Source organism: Micromys minutus, assembly GCF_963924665.1.
Source record: "Micromys minutus genome assembly, chromosome: 25".
Lineage (NCBI taxonomy): Eukaryota > Metazoa > Chordata > Mammalia > Rodentia > Muridae > Micromys > Micromys minutus.
The window spans coordinates 32,372,996-32,394,483 of record NC_137960.1 but is presented as its reverse complement, the minus strand read 5'-3'; the positions used below and the strand labels follow the sequence as shown (position 1 = coordinate 32,394,483).

Genomic DNA, 21,488 nt, shown 5'->3' with positions numbered 1-21,488 from the left:
CAACCTGGCAACCCCAGAACCCAACTCTCCAATCACAGCAAAAACCGGAATGCCGAACACTCCAGAAAAAGAAGACTCAGACCTGAAATCATACCTCAAGAACATGATGGAGATTCTTAAACAAGAACAGGAGGAAAAGCATAAAGAAATAGAAGCTTTTAAAGAGGAAACAAGAAAAACACTCAAAGAAATCAAAGAACTAGAGGGAAACGGAACCAAAGAGATGAAGGAATTGAAGAAGGAATTTAAAATGGAAATGGAAACAATAAAGAAAACACAAAAAGAGACAACCCTGGAGGTAGAAAACATAAAAAAAAATGAGTAGTCACAGACGCAAGCATCTCCAACAGACTACAAGAGATAGAAGAGAGAATCTCCAGGGCCGAAGACAACATAGAAAACATAGACAAAACAGTCAGAGAAGATACAAAAGCCAAGAAGCTCCTAACCCAAAACATCCAAGACATCCAGGATGCAATGAGAAGACCAAATGTAAGGATAGTAGGAATAGAAGAGGGTAAAAAATATCAACTAAGAGGCACAGTAAATATCTTCAACAAAATCATAGAAGAAAACTTCCCTATCCTTAAGAATGAGATGACCATGAGCATAAAAAAAGCCTACAGAACTCCAAATAGATTGGAACAAAAAAGAAATTCCTCCCGACACATAACAGTCAAAACACCAAGTGCCCAAAGCAAAGAAAGAATACTAAAAGCAGTAAGGGAAAAGGGTCGTGTAACATATAAAGGCAGACAATTCAGAATCACACTCGATTTCTCAACAGAGACTTTAAAAGCTAGAAGAGCCTGGACAGACATCATGCAGACCCTAAGAGAACCCAAGTGTCAGCCCAAGCTTCTATACCCAGCAAAACTATCAAACACCATAGGTGGAAAGAACAAGATATTCCAGGACAAAACAATGTGCAATTTCATCTGAAATAACAAAAGACCTAGAATAGCTAAATCCATCCTCAACAAGAAAACATCTGTGGGAATCACCATCCCTGACCTCAAACTATATTACAAGGCAATTGTGTTGAAAAACTGCATGATACTAGTACAGAGATAGACATGTGGATCAATGGAATAGAATAAAAGATCCAGGAATGAGCCCTCACATATATGGTCACTTGATTTTTGACAAAGGATTCAATGGAAAAAGGACAGCCTCTTCAACAAATAGGGTTGATCAAACTGGCATTCAGCATACAGAAGAATGAAAATAGACCCTTTCTTATCTCCTTGTACAAAGCTCAAGTGCAAGTGGATCAACGATTTTCACATTAAACCCAGTAGACTGAAATCATTAGAAGAGAAAGTAGGGGAAACCTTAGAACACATAAACACAGGAGAAAATTTCCTGAACAGAACACCAGTGGCTCATGCTCTAAGGTCAAATATCAATAAATGAGACTTAATGAGATTCCAAAGTTTCTGTAAGGCTAAGGACACTGTCAAGAGAACAAAATAGCAGCCAACAGAGTGGGAAAAGTTCTTTACCAACCCCATATATGATAGAGGCCTACTATCCAAGGTATACAAAGAACTCAAGAAATTAGACACCAGAGTATCAAACAACCCTATTAAAAATGGGGTACAGAGCTAAACAAAAAGTTCTCAATTAAGGAATATCAAATGGCTGAGAAGCATCTAAGGAAGTGCTGGACATCATTAGCCATCAGGGAAATGTAAATCAAAACAACCCTGAGATTCCACCTCATACCAGTCAGAATGGCTAAGATCAAAAATTCAGATGACAGCAGATACTGGCAAGAATGTAGAGAAAGAGGAACACATCTCCACTGTTTGTGGTGTTGTAAATTGGTACAACCACTCTGGAAATCAGTCTGGTGATTCCTCAGAAAATTCCACATAGTACTACCTGAAGACCCAGTTATTCCTCTTCTGTGCCTATACCCCAGAGACGCTCCAACACACAACAAAGACACATGCACCACAATGTTCAGAGCAGCAGTATTTATAATAGCCAGAATTTGGAAAGAACCCAGATGTCCTTCAGTAGAAAAATGGATACAAAAATTGTGGTATATTTACACAATGGAGTACTACTCAGCTATCAGAAACAATGACTTTATGAAATTCTTAAGAAAATAGATGCATCTAGAGAATATTATCCTGAGTGAGGTAGCCCAGACACAAAAGAAGAGACATAATATGCAGTCACTGATAATTGGATACTAACCCCAGAAAGCTGTGAACACCCCAGAAACAACTCACATACTTATGAAGTTCAAAAAAAAAAAAAAAACCAAAGGCCAAAAAAATGAAAAATCATCATGCTTAATCTTTACACACCAAGAAAACTTTGAATATTTCTAGATTACATCTTGTTTTACATGTACTTTGTGCTCATTGTAACTAGTAATATTTTAAGGCATACTATCAAACCATTAAAAAATCAAGTACTAACAAAAATGTATTCATATAATGTTATGAAAAAAATGCTTTTAAAATCTGTACATTTGTTATTGTTTTTAAAATAAAGTTGTTCAATTAAAAAAGAAGAAATCTAAATGGAGATTGTTGATTGACTTACAGAATGTTAATGCCACCATGTGGCCATTGGGAGGTTTACAGCCTGGTTTACCTATATTCATAACTATTCCTAAATTTTAGCCATGAATAGTTTGAGAGTGAGAAGATTGGTGATAAATTACATTTTACCTTTTCTTTTATCTTAACAATTCATAAAGAACATCAATAGAGATGTCAATAGGCTGTATTCCTTTATGGCATGAAAACTCCTACAATATGTTAATACTATTTAGGAAATGTTTTCGAGTCTTTGAGATAGGCCTTTCCAACCTCACATAAGGTAGGCCCATATTAATCATTATTTGGAGGACATCTTAGTAGACACTTCTAAAGATGAAGAGTTACAATCCAAATAGTACATGACTCAGGATATGCTATATAAAAAGTGGCTTATTATTACACCTGAAAAAGGTATAAAAATCAGATGTGCTATATTTGTGACAACTAGTAGGTAGAGAAAATTTTAGCACACACATCTGAATACTCACACACTCGTGCACACATGCATGCAGGCACATATGTACATGTATCCAAACTCCATTAAACAAGACAGGTTAAAAATCCTTAACAACTTCCTGATGTTACTGGGGAATATTAATTGGCTGTTTTCTACTTTAGGAATACCCAGTTATGTCTTAACAAACCAGTTTAAAATTCTAGGAGAGTATATGCCAAATAGTCTTTGCAGAATATCCTGAAGGGCAAATGCAGTTCGAGATTTATTTGAATTCAGACCAATGGCATCATTTGTGTATTATGTGGATCCTTCCCTTCCTTTACACATAATTATTTGTCCCATTAAATTTTTCCCACTGCTGTTAGAGCACACTAGCAAACATCTCTGAAATAAACTTATTTAAACCCCAAGGGCCACAAAATACTAAGTGTTTACTCTTATTGCTTAATCAGTAAGTCATGGGGAGAGATATCAACATTTATAGAAATTTAATTCTTTCTGTATTATATTCATCTAAATTGACAATAATCTTTAAGAGCTTTACAAAACTCTATGGATTTTCCAATTTCATTTTCAGATTACTAGGTATGGATAGGAAATCATCATCCATCTGATAAACCATGGAATTTTCTGGTACAAAGTGAATTAGTGATTACGAAGATTATCCAGTCCTCTCACAATTTAAAGGCTCTACTTATTCTGTTAATGGCACATTTATGGGCATAAAAGAGATTCATAGTCCAGACAACCAGCAGTTTATAAAGATTTCTTTTTTTCTCAGTTTAATGAGTGGAACTAGCTGCTTTGATTCATCTATTATGGTTAATTCATAAATCTTTAAATATTGTTTTAGATGCTGCTTATGTTTTAGGATTAATTACAACAATAGAATGCACTTTAATTTTGTCTTTCCATTCTATTATACTCCCATTTCTACAAGAACTACAACATGTACCTAATACTCACATGTATTCTTTGTTTATTACTCATACTGTGCATATCTAACCTCCCTTGTTTTATTTCAGAGGTAAATTGTATAGATGATCCATTAGCCTACCTTACTTTTACTTCTCTAGAATAGGAACATCAACATATATATACTAATGCTAATAGACTTCATGTGTAATACCACAGCCCAGCTGGACAAGAGAGAAAAATTGAACAGTGATGACCATTGGTGCTTCCAAACAGTGTCATAATAATATAGATGGACTTAATTCCAGAGATAAAAATACTCACAAATTATGATATGTGGTGTTAGTACCTTTCGTTTTGTGCCTCAGATGCCATACCTCAATGCTTGCACTGACACATATTCAAACTTTCTTTCATTCATTCATTCATTTATAAAATCTTTTTGCAATATACTCTTTTCTTATATTAACTTTTCCGCTTACATGAGTGTGTACTTCCATTAAAATGGACAATGAACCAGCCTATGGTGGAAAAAAGTTTAAAACTTCTCTAAAGAATGTTATAATAAACATATTATAAGCATTATATAGGAGCATATAGAACATTTGACCAGCAGCTATTAAAAACTAAGAATGGGGGAGCACCAAGGGATCTTTTTGCACTTTCCCTTTTACTTTTACTCTATCTAAATTGCCTCAAGGTACTGTATGTTCAAGAGCTCAAAGCAGAGCCTTCTGAAGTACCTTCAGCTATCCCTGTGTAGTTTAAGCATCTGACATTGCAAATGGACTTACTGAAATGTTATAGATCCCTTTTCAGATCCTTCAGCCCTAGGCCATCAAGGACAACAGCAAAGGGTGAAGGGGACATAGAAGTCATCACAAACCTAGTGAACCTTCAGCTAAAGGGCAAAGGAATGTGTCAACTGTATCATCAGAAGTCATGTCTGCCCAGCTAGGGCCTGGTTACAGCACAATGCAACAAGAGAAAAGTGACTTTACTAAGGACTCGGGTTTCTGCCTTAACCTTGAGACCATGATAGAGTCATTCATCCATCTGAAGAAGAAGCATTTAATTTTTCCTTCAGATTTGAATCACTTCCATTTCCATAGGACATCATAACATTTGTATTCCTATTGGAGATACGTATGTACTAACATTTTACAAAATAAAAGAACTACAATATGCTACACTTCTGGGCATTTACCCCAGAGACGCTCCAACATACAGCAAAGACACATGCACCACAATGTTCATTGCAGCTCTATTTATAATACCCAGAAGCTGGAAAGAACCCAGATGTCCTTCAGTAGATGAATGGATACAAAAGTTGTAGTATATTTACACAATGGAGTACTACTCAGCTATCAGAAAAAATGACCTTATGAAATTATTAAGAAAATGGTTGCATCTAGAGAATATTATCCTGAGCGAGATAACCCAGTCACAAAAGAACAGACATAATATGCAGTCACTGATAATTGGATACTAACCGCAGAAAGCTCTGAACACTCCAGAAACAACTCACAGACTGTGTAGAGTTTAAGAAAAACAGAAGAAAAAAAAACATTATGTTTACTCCTTGCACACCAAGAAAACTTTGACTAATTCCAGGTTACATCCTGTTTTGTATGTACTTTGTGCTCATTGTGGATGGTGGGATTTTGATGAACACTATCAGACCCTCAAAAAACAAAAAAAAAGAGCCAAGCAATGACAGAGGTGTGGTTGTATGCTTTTATGCAAAAATGCCTGAGATTTGTACATTTATCTTTTTTTTAAATAAAGTTCTTCAATTAAAAAAATGATTCATGTTTGAAGAAATGCAGAAAAAAATGTGTGTCTCTTTTCAAACTATTCTCTACATCTTTCTGAACAATATAATAATGTAACTAATAGTAATGGGCATACTTTGGATCACTGTTTTTGATAGCAGAGTATAATAGTAAACAATACTTTCACTCTCTTAATATTATTCATTGTGTTGATGATTCTTTATATGATAAGAATGTATCAAATAATGATTAAGTTTTCTGTACCATATCAAGCCAAAGCCACTTTAGATATTCTACAATAAGTAAATAAAATATAAGGAGGGTATCAGAACATAGTTAAGGGGGGAAAATGTCAGAACATGGTTGGGGAAATGTCAGAACATGTTTGGGGGATTGTCAGAATGTGGTTAAGGGGGTGGGTGTCAGAATGTGTTTTAGGGGGAGGATGTCAGAATGTGGTTAATGGGAGATGTTTGAATGTGGTTAAGGGGTATGTGGAATGTCAGGACATGGTTCATCAATGAAGTCCTATGAAGAGAATTCTGAGTGCTTGTAAGAAACCTGGAAGAAACAGGACAAGAATCTTATGACCGCGATTTCATTAGAACACAAAATTGTTCTTGGAATGTGTTTACATATTTCTCCAAGGTAGAGCATATAGGAGAGGATTTCTTCAGATCACTTACCATTGCTTGCCATTCCTGTTGAATTAAATGTTTGAACCCCTGTTTGTAATTTTTTTGGCATATGTGGCTTGTCCTTGTGATTGTATACAGTTTGAACTCATGACGACTTTGCTTATGAAACATTTTTTTTAACCATCTGCGTATAAATTTTCCAAGGCACTGTAAATTTAGCTATTACATTAGACTTTAGACTATGTCTTTTATCAGTTCCATTCTCCAAGGCCCCAACTCTCTATAGTGCATGGGCCACGTGAAGCTAATAGAATTATTTACAACAGGACTTCTGATGCTATATTTTCTATCAAAACATCAAATTACGGTTTACACCCATGTGGTTGAAAGATGTATGCAATAGTATTTAGAAACCTTCAAAGTGATTTTTTTTTTAATAGTAACTCATACCGTCATAAATCCATCCAGCAAACCTGAGTCAGGTTTTGGAGGTGCCTGTAACCGTTCCATAGACCACTTTTCGATGATGGAGGAGACTTGGGTATTCTCTGTATTTAGTATTCTGAACCCTGTCATATTTACACCACTGTATCTGTAGGGCTCCACATCCAGAGCAAAGAGGTCCTGAAACAAAACAAAAAGTAGATTTTATCAACAAGTTTACAATGGTGACTTTGTCACTGTTGATTTTTATAAGTATCCTCCAAGCATTGTATCTAAAGGTATACAAAACATAACAAATCAATTAGATCCAAACCAACTCTCCTAAGTTTACACAAAGTAAATGTGTTTGCTTTGCACATGAACGCAAGTGTATCAATTATATTATAATTTAGGGAACATAATAATAAACAATTCTGTAATATACATTTACTATTTCTATAATCTTTCTTTTGTTAATGATAACTTGATCTCATATTTTATGCAATGGTATATTCTTGGTCCTACTTTTTTGCCACTTAGTCACATTTTTCTTATTTTTTTCTAGTTATCATTTTCTTTTCTTCTTGCTTTTACGTGGAGAATCCAGTTGTGAAATAAGGCTGCAACTAGCAATAACTATAAGAAAAAATAACCATTAACATTACTGATATTGTGCTTGTAGGAAATTTGCACTTCGTATGTGTCATATGTCTCATCTGGAGTTTCACCATGATGAACATTGTTTCTATTGTCCCTTCAAATCTGTACATCATGAAAATCCTATTCTGCATGATAATTATCTTGAGAGACACAAAGCCAACTCTACCAAGGAAGTTGAATGCCATTATAGGGTCACACAGTATGTGAGACATCTATCCACTTTCTAAAACTTCTTTTAGCTTTTCCTGGACAGTCTAATATCCAAGGCACACGAATTTCACTGATCCAATATACCTCGTTCTTGCTACTCCCACTCCTATACCTTCCAGGGAGCAGGCATAAAATCCAGTGGCACATTACATTACATTATCCTGAGTTGTATTCTGTACTGCAGAGTAATCTTTAAACTTTCAGTGTTCAACTTGTATTATGTAACCAAAGAGAGGTTATATATTTTCATCAAGATGTAAACAATTATTATATGGCAATATATAGCAAACAAAAATATTAAAATGATAAGTGAAATTGAAATTGAAATGAAAAAGCAACAAGCCACTTGGAAATGTTTGTGGTGAATTATACTTCACAAAGTAAATAAGATCTGAGTTTTAATGTGAATCAAAGCACTCTACACAAAATTCAGAGGCTTGCCATACTGAATATTTGAAGATGAAAGAAAAGGAATAGTGTAAAAGAAAAAAACTTACCCTCTAACCTCTCAATTTTCTCTCTTAGAGTGGGCTGTAAAAGATTTGTTTTGGTCTACAACCTTTAAAAAGTGCTCATAAGAGTCTTATATTCTCCTCCATATACTATCTCATTGCTGAAGCAGCACTTCCAGACAGTAAACACTGCAGAACTCAGAAACTCCTGGCTACTCAAAGTATTTAGCATAAATGATTACATAGTGTTTCCTGCTTAACAGGATATTTATACCACCTACTCTAAGTCTCAGTGAACAAAAAGAAAGAGACTTAAAAGAATAGAGCATGAAAACTGAATGAAAGATTGTTAAAATGTTCAAAGATGCAGATGTACACAGCCAACCATCAGATTGAGCGTTGGAACCCCATTGGAGAATGTGACAAGGACTGTAGGAGCTCAAGGGGTCTGCAACCCCATAGAATGAACAATAATATTAACCAACCAGATCCCCCAAAGCTCTCAGGGATCAAACCACCAACAAAAGGGTACACATGGGGGGGTCCCATGCGTCCAGCTGGATATATACCAGAGGATTGTTTTATTGGGCAATACTGGGTTGGGAGCCCTTTGGTTCTGTGGAGGCTTGATGACCTAGGGTAGGGGAATGCTAGGGTGCTGAGGCAAAAGTGGATGGGTGGGTCGAAGAGCACACTGAGAGAGGCAGGGGAGGGAAAGGAAATTGAAGGTTTGTGGAAGGGAAACTGGGATGTGGGATAACATTTGAAATGTAAATAAATGAAATAACCAATTAAAAAATGGGAAAAAAAAGATGTTCTCTTAAAGGTATAGAACAGTCTTTGCAAACATCTCTGCAACTGTAGTTGTTTACACTAGGCTTGCATGAGACTCAGCCTGTCAACAACCAATTATGAACATGGAACTGGGCCTCCTGTTGATCCATTTGTTCTCTATGGGTTTTAAAGGATTGTTTTCCTTCATCTACCAAACACTGAGCTGGTCAGTAGGAGTTCTAAAATCACTGGCACTCAAACTGTCCTAATTATAATTTACAGGTCACAAAACAAAACAGAGAGACATGAACAGAGAAAAGGGATCTGCAAACAAGATAGTAGGGCATTCTAGCGGTACAAGAAAGATTGGGGGCAGTAAGAAAAAACAGAATATACGATAAATGTTTATGAAACTTTCAAAGAAAAAAAATCTAATCAATAACAAAGATATGCAGGGATGGCCTTCCCTCTAGAAGATTGCTGCCCACAAGAACAAACAAAAAAAGAGCAGAGATAATCACATAAGGCATGATGGTTGCCTAATGCACTGAATTTTTAGCAAGGCAATTTTAAAATCTATTATGCTCTGAAAGTTTCTGAGGTCACATGAAACAGACATACAATATTTTCAATTGATATTTGAAAAAATATTCTTTCCAAATCATCAGCTTCCTCTCAAGTGTTATTAGTTCTGTCTCATATTCCTTCCAGGTTGAATCAAAATGAGATAAAGCACAAAGTAGAAAAGTGTTACTCATTTTATTATTTCTCACTCAAAACACATTTCCACCCTTCTGAAGAGGCATGAGCATAACATCTACAGTATATTTTCATGTCTTAATAAATTACTTACCAGAGTCGTAAATATATAGTGATAGTATTCTGTCATCATTCCCATAGCTAATGCCTAAGAGGCAAAGAAATAAAAAAAAGATTAATATTGAAAGTGAACACAATGGGAAATGCATTATTTTAGTATGGCATGTAATGGTAAAAATAGTACAATTTGATGAACAATTAACCTCAGTTATTCCTGGTACAAAAAGTCGGATCACATTGAGCTTTACCAATTAGTAAGAAAAAAAATAGTTGTTATTAGAGAAATTGTGAACTAATCTTTCTGATATCAAAGCGCTAATTATTGAATGTTTACAATTGTAAAGATTATCGCATAACATTTTTAATGGCATTAAGGTTAAAACTAGCATGTCTGTTCCTTACATTTCTAGCAGTCTCAGTACAAACAATCTAGTGTTATGCATCTATTTGATTAGCTTCATTGATCAGTTAGAAGACCTGCAAAGAACAGTACAAAATAGCACTCCCCTCCCCCCAAGCATGTTAGGCATGATTGTAACATTAAGGAAATGTAAATCGTAGCTTTAAAATGGGTGTGGATAATTAGCAGAATATTTTAAACTTTGTTCAAAGATTAGAGGAAAATTCATTTTCTATTTTTTTTTTACAATGCTTATCAATTTTTAACTGTCAATGAACGTAGATAAAGTTCTTTTCCTATTGAAATTTACATTGAGGAGTAATGTCCCTGTCATTTTCATCTCTGTAAAAGTAAGATAAATTAATAATAATTTACAGAACCAAAAATGAATGTATTTGTAGACTGAAAAAAGAGCTCCTAGCTGAAAGTATTTTCATCTCAATCTCCCCCACACTACTAAATATGACTAATCATTTTCTTAGTAGTTTTCCCAGCTAGAATATGTGTGCAATGAACAAGAAAGCTTAACAGACATAGGCAGACATTTGCCAATTAAACTGAAAAAATAATTATAACTTATTTTTTTATCAATTTCATTTTAAAAAGTATATATTGTATATTCTTAAACATGTTTACTCTTTTTTGAAAAACAATTAATTCTAAGAATTCTAAAACGAACATTCCCTTTGCCTTCATAAATTATATCTCCTCGCAATTCAAGACAGCATGTGTGAAACTGTGTGGGACACTAGGGATGAGAGCTAAGCCCAACGTAAAGGGGTGAGGCTGGGACTGTTTCTGACAGGAGCGTCTACTAGAGCAATGGCTTTCTTTTTATCACCTTGAAGAGAAGTCTGTAGCAATAACTGGAGTAGTTTATGACTTTATTTGACATTTTCCCAAACTCTGATTTTGGAGCAAAAAATCAACAATAAACTATATTATTGAAAAATAAGCAAAAATATACGTACTGGTCTGGTAACCTGTCAAGCTTAACTAGATGACTATTATCTGAAAAGATTATTTAATTTATATTTTTTTAGTTTAAAAAACAAAGATAAATGCACAAATTTTCAGTATTTTTGCATAAAAGTATACAAATACATTTTTAAGTTTGTAATTAAGTATTTGTGGGTACATATACATACACATATGTATATATGTAACAATAATATGGGAAAAGAGGTTATTAATTTGAGGGGATAGGAGAGAAGCTGGGAGGAGCTGTAGGAAGAAAAGGGGGATGTGATACAGTTCTATTTTAATTAAAATATATTCTTTTTGTTGTTGTTGTTGTTGAACTTCACATAGTCTGTGAGTTGTTTCTGGGGTGTTCAGAGCTTTCTGGGGTTAGTATCCCATTATCAGTGACTGCCCATTATGTCTGTTTTTTTGTGACTGGGTTATCTCACTCAGGATGATATTTTAATAGCCACTCTCTGTATCTTAATTGCACATCAATATATCTTCCTACACCTCAAACTACATAAAAGGGAACATAACTTTATCTTCTTATGTGTGAATATTATTTGGGAAGCCTTAAAAATACATTGTGACATACATTATATGTTATGAAGACACAGATTATTTGTTTAAAATAAACTCATAGGAATCTTCAGTATTAAGCTTGTTATTTTGTTTGTCATCTAGGCATATAATTTGCAATTTATTCTGCCAGTTAGATTCAGAAATTACATTGCTCATGTCTAATGAAAGTGAAGGGGAAATATTTAGTCACATCAATACTAATTTGATTTTATGACTTGCAGTTGTGGGTATATTTGCATCAGCTTTTAAATTTTCTTCAAGATTAATGTTTTTTTTTTTTTCACTCTCTGATCTGAACTTTGAGGTTCTTGATCATGGTGTCCCTATATGATAGAAAATACTTGTAAGTGGCTTACTCGTTACTTCAGAGTGTCTTGGCTCTGCCCTAAGGAAGTCTCTGTCAGAAATCTGAATAGATGTAGAATTATCTGCTGCTAAAGCATGGCCTTCGATTAAAGCACTTCAACTTGCCTTGGAGGAAACTTGATCAGCCCTGAGCTCCATTCACTTTTAAAGCTTTCAGACAAAAATGCCTGCTTTGAATTCTATGTTTCTTGGGGTTTTATAAAACTGCAGTTAGGTTGAATAAATGTTTAAAAATTTTGAGGAAACAAGGTACAACTGAGGACATCATTCTGTGGTTTTTATTCTAATACTTGTTCTTAGACGAAGCACATTTTCTGGAAGCTTATCCACTTTCGGTTCAGCTCTGAATGGTATATCTTTGGTTATCCACAGCAGCCAAAGATTCTGAGTTGATGAATCTCAGAAGCACACCAGACATGCACACACGCACACACACACACACACACATACACACACACACACACACACACAAACACACACACACAATCATATATCACACCATACCAAATCACATCCGGTACTACTTGGCTATACATTACTTTTATAAACACGAATACCCAACACAATTTAGTGAAGGAAAGGGTTTATTTGGCTTTTGCTTTAGAACAGTGATTCTTAACTTGTAGTTCCTAACCTCTATACAGGAGTCAGCTAAAACCATTAGAAACCACAGATATTTTCATTACGATTCATAACAGTAGCCACATTACAGTTATAAAGTAGCAAAGAAAATAATTTTCTGGATATGTTTCACCACAACAGGAGGAATTCTCATATATATATATATATATATATATATATATATATATATATATATATATATGAGAATATAGGCATATTCTATCAATGAGGGATGCAGGGAATGACCTAGAGGCAGGAATTGAGAAACAGGAAGAAAGAGTGCTTTCTGTGGTCTCTGGCTTAGTCTCAGGCAGCTTTCGTATATACCCTCGGATCACCTACCCAGGAATTGCACTGCCCCAGTTAGTTAGGCCCTGATGATATCAATCAGGAATCAAGGAAATGCTTCACAGGTCAGTCTGATGGAGGAAATTCCCTGAGTAGAATTAAATATTATTTCATGAGGAAAAGTATATCATAATTGATATACCCAATATAAGGCAGAATACACACTGTATTATCAGAGGCTTTCCCATTTTTCCAAACTGCAAGAAAAATCTGATCTATTGGTTGCTTGCTGTTAGCCCAGAGAACAGGTGCAAGTCCATTGTCTGCCTCACCAGTAAAAGCAAAGCTTCCTTTCTAAATGTGATCAAACGTTGCTTGAAAATTACAGGAAAAATATCTTCACTTGAGATTTAGTGTTTATTTCATTTTTACGTTCATTCTTAAACAAACAAAAATCAACATCAAGCATTATCCTTCATATTTTATTGCCCACATATAAAGTTAGAACAATGTCAAATCAATGAATTTTTTATAGTACTAAAGCTGACCATTATACTGGAATGTTGGACAAGCATGTGCTTAATAAACTAACCATATAATAGCAAGCATTTGCTGTTGGTCTTTATATTTAATGAAATGTCATTTGTTATCTGAATCTTTATAACTCTTCACTACAGGTTTTTTTCCTATGCTTAAAGGCTTTAGCACAATTTACAAATTTACCTAAACCACTATAATATCAGCCCAATATTTTATAAGACTAAAGACAGAAACATAAAGATTCGAGTTCAGATCCACATTCAACAACTCAGTAAGTGCAGCTCATTCTGCATTTATTCTCCAGTACTGTTCCCTCATTTATAAGAGAGACTACTAAATAATTCCTACTCTCTATAGTGCAATTAGGACAATATAGTGTTGGAATAACAATCGTTTACTGAAAAACCAATGGGTTTTAAAATGTCCTTTTTGGTGGGCAAGGCTCTATTCTGCAATAAATATGGAGAACATCATTAAGGGGCTTCTGAATTTTCTGCTTCGTCATTGCCAGTACACCTCACCAAGTCTCTCTGAGATTAGACTGTGAGAAACCCTTTTCCTTTGGTTGTGGAGATAATGAAAAAGGAGTTGAATCTGTGTCATAGTATCTTTTTTCATCCTACTGGCTTGATATGCTATCCATGGGCTCTTTTACCCCTCGTTCTGAATCTGTTAAAATCTTCAATATTTACGTCTTTGAAAATGAGTTTAGTGAAAGCCTTTGTCAGGGTCTCTATGATAAAATTGTATCAAGATGATGTCTTTGACCAGTTAATTAGGTAGCTCTAAATTATTACCTTTAAAACGTGGTGAAAAACTTTTTGGAAGGAAACTAAGAATTTAAGTAATGCCAAGTTTACCTGCTTTAAAATGCCCGCTGCCATCTCATGGCTGCAGTCGAAGATCACGTGGAACTCTTTGCCTCTTTTCATCTCTTTCAGCAAAGGCTTTGCATCTTTTGTATCGGCTGGTAGCTGACGAATTTTAAGTCGAAGATTGTACCTTGATGGAGCTTTGATGAGCTCTTGCAAGCGAATGAGACCTTTAATTAAAGAGAAAAAAAAATGGGTGGAAGCAAATCAGAGTAGCTCATAGAATTATGAAATACAAGCACGCGGTGTGATTTTTCTTGGTCACATGTAGGTACTTAATGCCATGTCACTAGCAATAAATCCCTTTATTTTTATCTATTTTTATACAGTGTTTTACTATGTGTTATAGCATGGCCTGAAACACTATGTAGAGCAAACTGGCTACGAAGTGATCCTTGTGCCTCAATATCATAAATTCTGTTTAACATTGTAATGTAAATATTAACACAATATATAACTATTCAAATATTAATGAATTCATTCTTCCCCTGAAAAACATCTTTAAGTTATAGCTTAAAATATACCAAATTATTGATCTACTTTAGTAAATCATCAGTTATTTTAAAATAGATTGTTATTTTTTAATGTAAAGAGTTTTCAAGTACTGAAATACATTTAATATTTGATACACAAAACCCTGCTCCTTAAAAAATGCAGGATTGAAATATTTTGTGGTGTTGGTCAATTCAAGAAATTTCCTGTCTCCTATATTTCATTCTTATATCTGTAAAAAAAAACAAAAACCCATATATTTCTTTCCCTGTGTTTCTACTTCCTCTGAGGAACTACTTTAATTAAAATCAGTAAATTGGTAGAACAAGGAAAGATTGGTAATTAACTAATGTCCTGAATTTGTTTTCTCTTCCTTCTATACATATTTGCATGGTATTATAATTACATTTGGTCACAGGGATGGAGACAAACTTCACAACTAAAAATCTACTGTGTATTCATAGTCTGCTATATCATGAGAATAAAACCATAATTTATATTTTAACCAATAACAAATATTCTAAAATGTTCTTTTTCTGTCAACATTGAATTACGATCATATGACAATACGATGAATGATTTTGGAGATCCAAACACTTACAAAAAATGTAAAGCAAAATATTTAAAATTTACTCATTTAAATATTTTTGTTGCTTTTTACCTAAATGACTACCTTCTTCAGAAAATTACATAAATGCAATTAAAATAATCTATTAACCTTGGCAGGGCAAACATAAGGAAGTTACTCAGCCTATTACTTTACAAGACTTCATTATAACTAAATGCAACGTTTACTCAGTCTTGAGTATTGTGTTTGTATCTGAATTCAACAATTTATAATCTCTGTATCTTTTTGCAAGGCTCTAATTATCTCTAAGAGGATCACAGTACCCATGAATTAACGTGCAAAACACAAAAATTAACTTGCCTAAATTGGCCTTTAATAAATGACAATTTACCTTTGTGGTTATACTGGCCAACAAGGGGAAAATATATGTTTTATTTTAAGTTGGTTATTAGAAGATATTTTGACACTGATTTGGACAGAAAACCTAATCTCAAAAATTTAAGGACATTTTGGGAGATTAATGCATTAACACAAGTAAAAAATAGCTATCAAGTTACAGATTAACTCAACTGTTTGTACTGAAAAGGCTCAACAAAGTCAGACATTTTCACAAGAGTAGCGTTTTCAGGGCTCATCCTAAATATAAAACCTGCCAAGTATTTTCAAGTCTTTAAAGAGCTCATGTGGATAGTTCATTGAACCATCAGGTACAATAAATGTTTACTTATTCTCTTTACACACACACACATATATATCCCTGCTGGCATTAATGGAACAGGCTTCAGTTTGCCAGCTTGCCTGGGAAATGGTATTGAAGAGGGAAAAGAATAAATCACCAGTGTTAGTAGGAGCTGTCGTCTCCTATGTGGGAATCTGAGTGAAAGGTTGTCTTCAATTATTCCTCTGACACATGTTTTGTGCATATTACTCCTGTGACATGAGTTCTGCATGGAAGATCCTTTCATGGATAAATACAATCATTGAAATAACTGTTTTAACCTGTCTTCAGATGCATCTGATACGGATGATGAAAGCATTTCTGTACACATGGTTCCCATTTGCTTTTCACCTTCAAATACCTGAACAAAACTGGCTCACTCTGTCCTTAAGAAAGGAGGAATCTAGAGAGCAGTTTGAAAGTCAAGTGGAATCATGGTTTTCTCTTCTTGCTTTCCTTCAACTCCTACATGAGGTGGCTGGAGTGAGTCCTTTTATAAATTCTTAGCCTCCAATTGCTCCGTTACATGATATAATTTCTCATTGTCCCACACGTCTGCTCAGTTTTCCTGCCTTTTCTTTATCCAAGAGTTTTAGCAGAGATTCCTCTCTGAATTCTAGTATTTAGAGTATTGTGGATAAATGGGAAAGGCTTAGCAAAGTAGTTCCTGATCCATTCAAGACACCAAGAGAATGAATATTTTCCTACTTATTGTATGTGGAATATTTGATAGCATTCCACTAATATAATTGATGGGATGCATTTTTATTTCATTGTATTTTATTCGTTTGTTTGTTTGTTTGAGATTGTATATAATTAAACCATCCCCTTTTTCATCCCTCTGAACCCTCTTATATACCCTGTTTTCTGTCTTTCAAATTTACAGAATCTTTTTTTAATATATGCTTTTTTATACATTTTGGTGTGCATATATGTGCATACATATATAATTGCAGCCTAAACATGAGCTGAGCATTTAGAAAGTAGGCATGGTAACTATGGCAACTAATGAAACAAACAAACTAATGAAACTTTCCGGTAAATGTGTTAGAGCCTTTCCCAGAAAAGGTTCTGTCAATTCGTTTATTTAATTTTTTATGGTAGATACTCATTGTTAAAGTTACTGTGTTCCTTAAGGGCCAGTCGAACATGTACACATCGTACCTTAAACTATCCTACCCCACCATCAAGTCACCATACCTTCCAGGTAGGATAAAGATTTTCTCCAAAGGAAAATGAGATTATATCTTAACAAAATCTATAATTATAAAATTAGCCATGTGTTTTCTTTGTGCATGATTATTCATTACTCTGCATAGCCCAAATACCCTGTCCTTTGCAATTTATGATAAATAATGGGCTACATTTTTTCTTACAAGATGATCTTACACAAACCTAACATGTGCAAAAAAAAGTGCTTTCTTACATGGAATCTATAAAATCTATAAGATTTTTAAATTCATTTTTTTCTTTAACTAAGAGGAAACTCTTTCAAAGCACTTGGCACAGCTCACATATAATCCTGCCTTATATTCACCTGATGATAATGGAAAAAAACGTACTATAATACATTTATTAGATTTAATGAGCAGTGCAATCATTTTGCCACCCATGTGCTTTATACAAATAGTTTGCAAATAACATTTCAGAACTAATGTTTACTTAAAAAATCTGGCAGCCAATTACGTAATAACAAAATAGAATTGCAACTGTTTAAAACAGACTTTTAATTAAATCCTCCCTTTTCTCTAATGTAATTAGTTTATACATTGATAATAGAAAGAAACATTGCACACACAGATGGGTCTCTAAAATCTAACAAGAAAAGCGGACTGCAATTACTTCCTTATTTGGTAGATGAAAAACATCCTGTTTCCTCTGAATCTACCACTATGTGCTTGGAATCTTTTGTTTTTAGATTTTTTTATACTCTCCTTTAATCTAGCAGTGAATGAAACCAAGATTTTCTCTATCATTTAGGGACAAAGGTCTGAACTGCTCTTTTGAGACATTGCCATTGATTTAGCTTTTAAGGAGAATCCAGAAGGAGCAATTTATACACACTCCAGTTGGCATCCTCCTCTACAGAGATCAATCACACCACAGCTCAGGTAGGCTCCTGCTTCCCTAGCACCAGGAAGGGAGTTCCCACATTCCTGCTACACCCAGGAACTATTTCAGTAGCCAAATGAAGTAGAGTTTTGCCACCTGGCTAAGCAGACAGACCTATTTATCACTTCGGTTAATGTGGTCTTTGTGCAAGTAAAGTAAGACTCCTACCAAATAGATTTTAGAATTATCAATGTGAAATATAACATCTCTGGATTAAAGATTTCATAATCACCCCTTTGTTTAAACTAAAAGAATAATCAATACATAAGAAGCCAAAATGTATTATTTTGATGGGTTCTTTTTATTAGAAAATTTTAGGCAAAATAGGTAATTCAAAAGACACTGAGTAATCTATGTAAACCTATAAAATGCTCTTTTTAACATATGTTTAAATATTTGAATATATATTTATATCTATATTCAATGCATACAATATAGAAAATAACTAACTAGAACACTTTCTATAAGTTTCTAACTACCAAATGTAAAAGTCTTGCTGGACTCTTTCTCCAAACCACAGACAACAAATTCCCCTTTCATTGTTGGCATTTGTGATTTTTGCTATTGGCTCCAGTGAGGTAATACCTAGGACTGCTTAATTTTCTGCCTTGGAAGAAAATTTTACTGGACTAGATTTCTTGGGCTAACATGGGAGAATATAATGATGTATTGGGGATGGAGGGCAATGACTTGTTTTATATTAGCTCTGTCCATACAGTGTCTGATGTTCATGTCAATGCAATGAATTGTTATTCATCTCTATAGAGTCAAAACCCAATTTAAAAAAAAATGGAGATTGCATGCATTTCAGCTTCTCTGATTGGCAATACTACATAAACATTTTTATAGACAAATGCTTAAAAATAAACATAGTCAATAAACACTGTGAGAGAAAAACAGGGAAATAGGTATTTGGTCTTCTTCTAGATTTGGTCACTGGTGTCTCTGGTATGAGCTAGTAGTAATCTGATTGTCTTAGTTGCCATGAATTGTAACAGTGAGTTTAAGGGAACTTGTGAGTAATTCATATTTGAGAATGATCTTCAATAAACTTGAAATTACAGATTGTGACATATGTTAGAGTCATGATGGGGGCTACTGAACTTTGAGTTTGTTGCAAAGGCAAGGGTTATATAGGAGGACATTGAATTCCAGAACAATAGTATGAACATGCTGCTGTCTCATAGATAGATGTGCACTTCTACTGCCTGACTCCTGCTCATTTGTTTTCATCCAGGATATTGAAAAATATAACTTTTATATCTACAAGTAAAATCCAATGGTGGTGTCTTCTCTGAATACTCTATTTCTGACATGCGTCAGAAATATCTTTTTTTCTAGCAAATCCTTTCACAGTTATTTAAAATACTTCCCAAAAATTACTGACCCTGGTATTCTTGAGACACACATTATCTAAGTTTTTGGTTATTTATTAAGAAAGTGTTTTAAAATAACCTTTGTACATGTGCTCATCTAGCAATAGCCTACGAGATTCATACTTTTTGTTTTTATAGAGCATATTTGGAAATGGGGAAGGCATACACAGAATTTTGTTGCAAAAAAGGACACCGTGAGTGTCCTTAAACTTACAAAGTTTTAAATTTGATTAAATATAAGAAAAATTTTAGTACAGGATACATTAGGATGTAAGGGTGTCTTGTGACTCTCTAGACCTATCAAGGGAACCAGGGTAGATATTGGCAAACAGTGCTAGCAATAACCTGCAGTCTTACTGGCTAGAGTCTCAAGCTCATCAGTTCTGTCTTGGTTTGATGGAAAGTTTACAAGATTGTCAGGCATAAAATGAACAGAGTCTGCAGCTGTATGGCTGAAGCTTGGTTCAGGCTGAAGGATGAACTTCATATTGCTTCATGATTGGGCTGACAAATGGAATCGACATAATATGAGGACTGTGCTTGGGATGCTAGCAGGAAAACCCCAAGGTAAACAGAGGCTTCAAGTCTAACTCTTATCCTTAAAGTCAAAACTAGAATATGCTGCCCTTGGTTTGTCTTTCTTTCAAGCAAATATTCCATTTTAAAAAATATATATTGTGAATTTTAGCAATACCACAAATTAAACCCTTTCAGCTTCTTGATGAGTATATGAGGTTACCAAAATAACATATTATTCAGAATGCTTCAATTTCTGAGGAGGCAACAAAAATAATGTATAATCATTTATCTTGTCTATTTTTATTAAAATTTGTCTATTTCTCAATCATGGCATTGGTGTCTTATTCAAATAGAGCGCTCACTAAGGACACTATAGTCATAGTATGTGGCTAGTACAGTGTTAGGTATATCTTTTATCTAAAGTTCCTTTATCACATTCATGCATGTTACACATGAGCTGGTATTTATTATGAGAAAATTTGGCAGATAAAAATTGGTTAGTTTAATTAGAAGGTAGATATATTTGTCAGTACTCTAGTGCTAATGATATCTTCATATGATGTTCAAACTATACTGAACTGGAAAGTCACAAGCTACCTGTCATACTGAAACTGAATTTTATGATAAAACAAGGAATTCTGGCTTTGAGAAATGTTATTCCACTAAAATGGTCCCATCTCTACTTAACCTCTCCAATATTAAAGACATATTACTAATATCATATCAGGCCACTGATAAGAAACTTATGAATTTTTCTGTCATGATCTGAGGACTAAATATTCCCTACAGTGGGTTGTTTGCACGAAGGAATAACTGAAATCGGAAGCTTATGTCTGTGCCATCAAGACTAATGAAAAAAAAATAACTTCTTCTGAATGTTTCATATCAATAATTCCCATGAGTGACTCAAGGTAAATAAACATAAATAAATAGAAAGTCACAACACAACAATATTTTAGAAACTCTGCAAACATAAACATTGCAAACAAACTTTTGCCAGAATTTGGTAATTTGATTCTTTGGTTGTTTATAACAACACTGGTATTTTTCAATAGACTGTAAACGTCTTAAGAACAATAGAAATGACTGCCATTACTAAGGATGCCAAGAATAAACCACTGACATCTTGGTTATGCTAGAAGCTCATATCCTGCTCTTCCTAGTATAATTTCTGTCTCCTTACACATAATCTATCACCCTTTATCCCGGCTGTACAACTGCCTCTTCCCCAGTGGGGATCATATACCTCATTGTTCAATTTTGATAGCTACATTGCAAGTTCCTTTGTCTCCTGCCAATTGGCTCAGATATACACCTGTCCCTCTGTTACTCTCACTTCCCTCTCAGTTTGTGGTCGCCCAACTCAAGCTATCTGGACAGTGGC

The 21,488-nt window shown here is 34.3% G+C and overlaps 1 protein-coding gene across 2 annotated transcripts in view; it reads right to left on the bottom strand.

Moving 5' to 3' along the window:
- GRIK2 (glutamate ionotropic receptor kainate type subunit 2) overlaps positions 1–21,488 on the bottom strand; it is a gene marked incomplete at both ends in the record, with an annotated part of 685,772 nt that overhangs the window by 431,104 nt on the left and 233,180 nt on the right. For both annotated transcript variants that reach the window (XM_080937894.1, XM_080937895.1), the window contains 3 exons: positions 6,797–6,970; positions 9,719–9,772; positions 14,308–14,489. In XM_080937894.1, the coding sequence (XP_080794020.1) occupies positions 6,797–6,970; positions 9,719–9,772; positions 14,308–14,489 (410 nt within the window). The remainder of the gene's footprint in view (positions 1–6,796; positions 6,971–9,718; positions 9,773–14,307; positions 14,490–21,488) is intronic.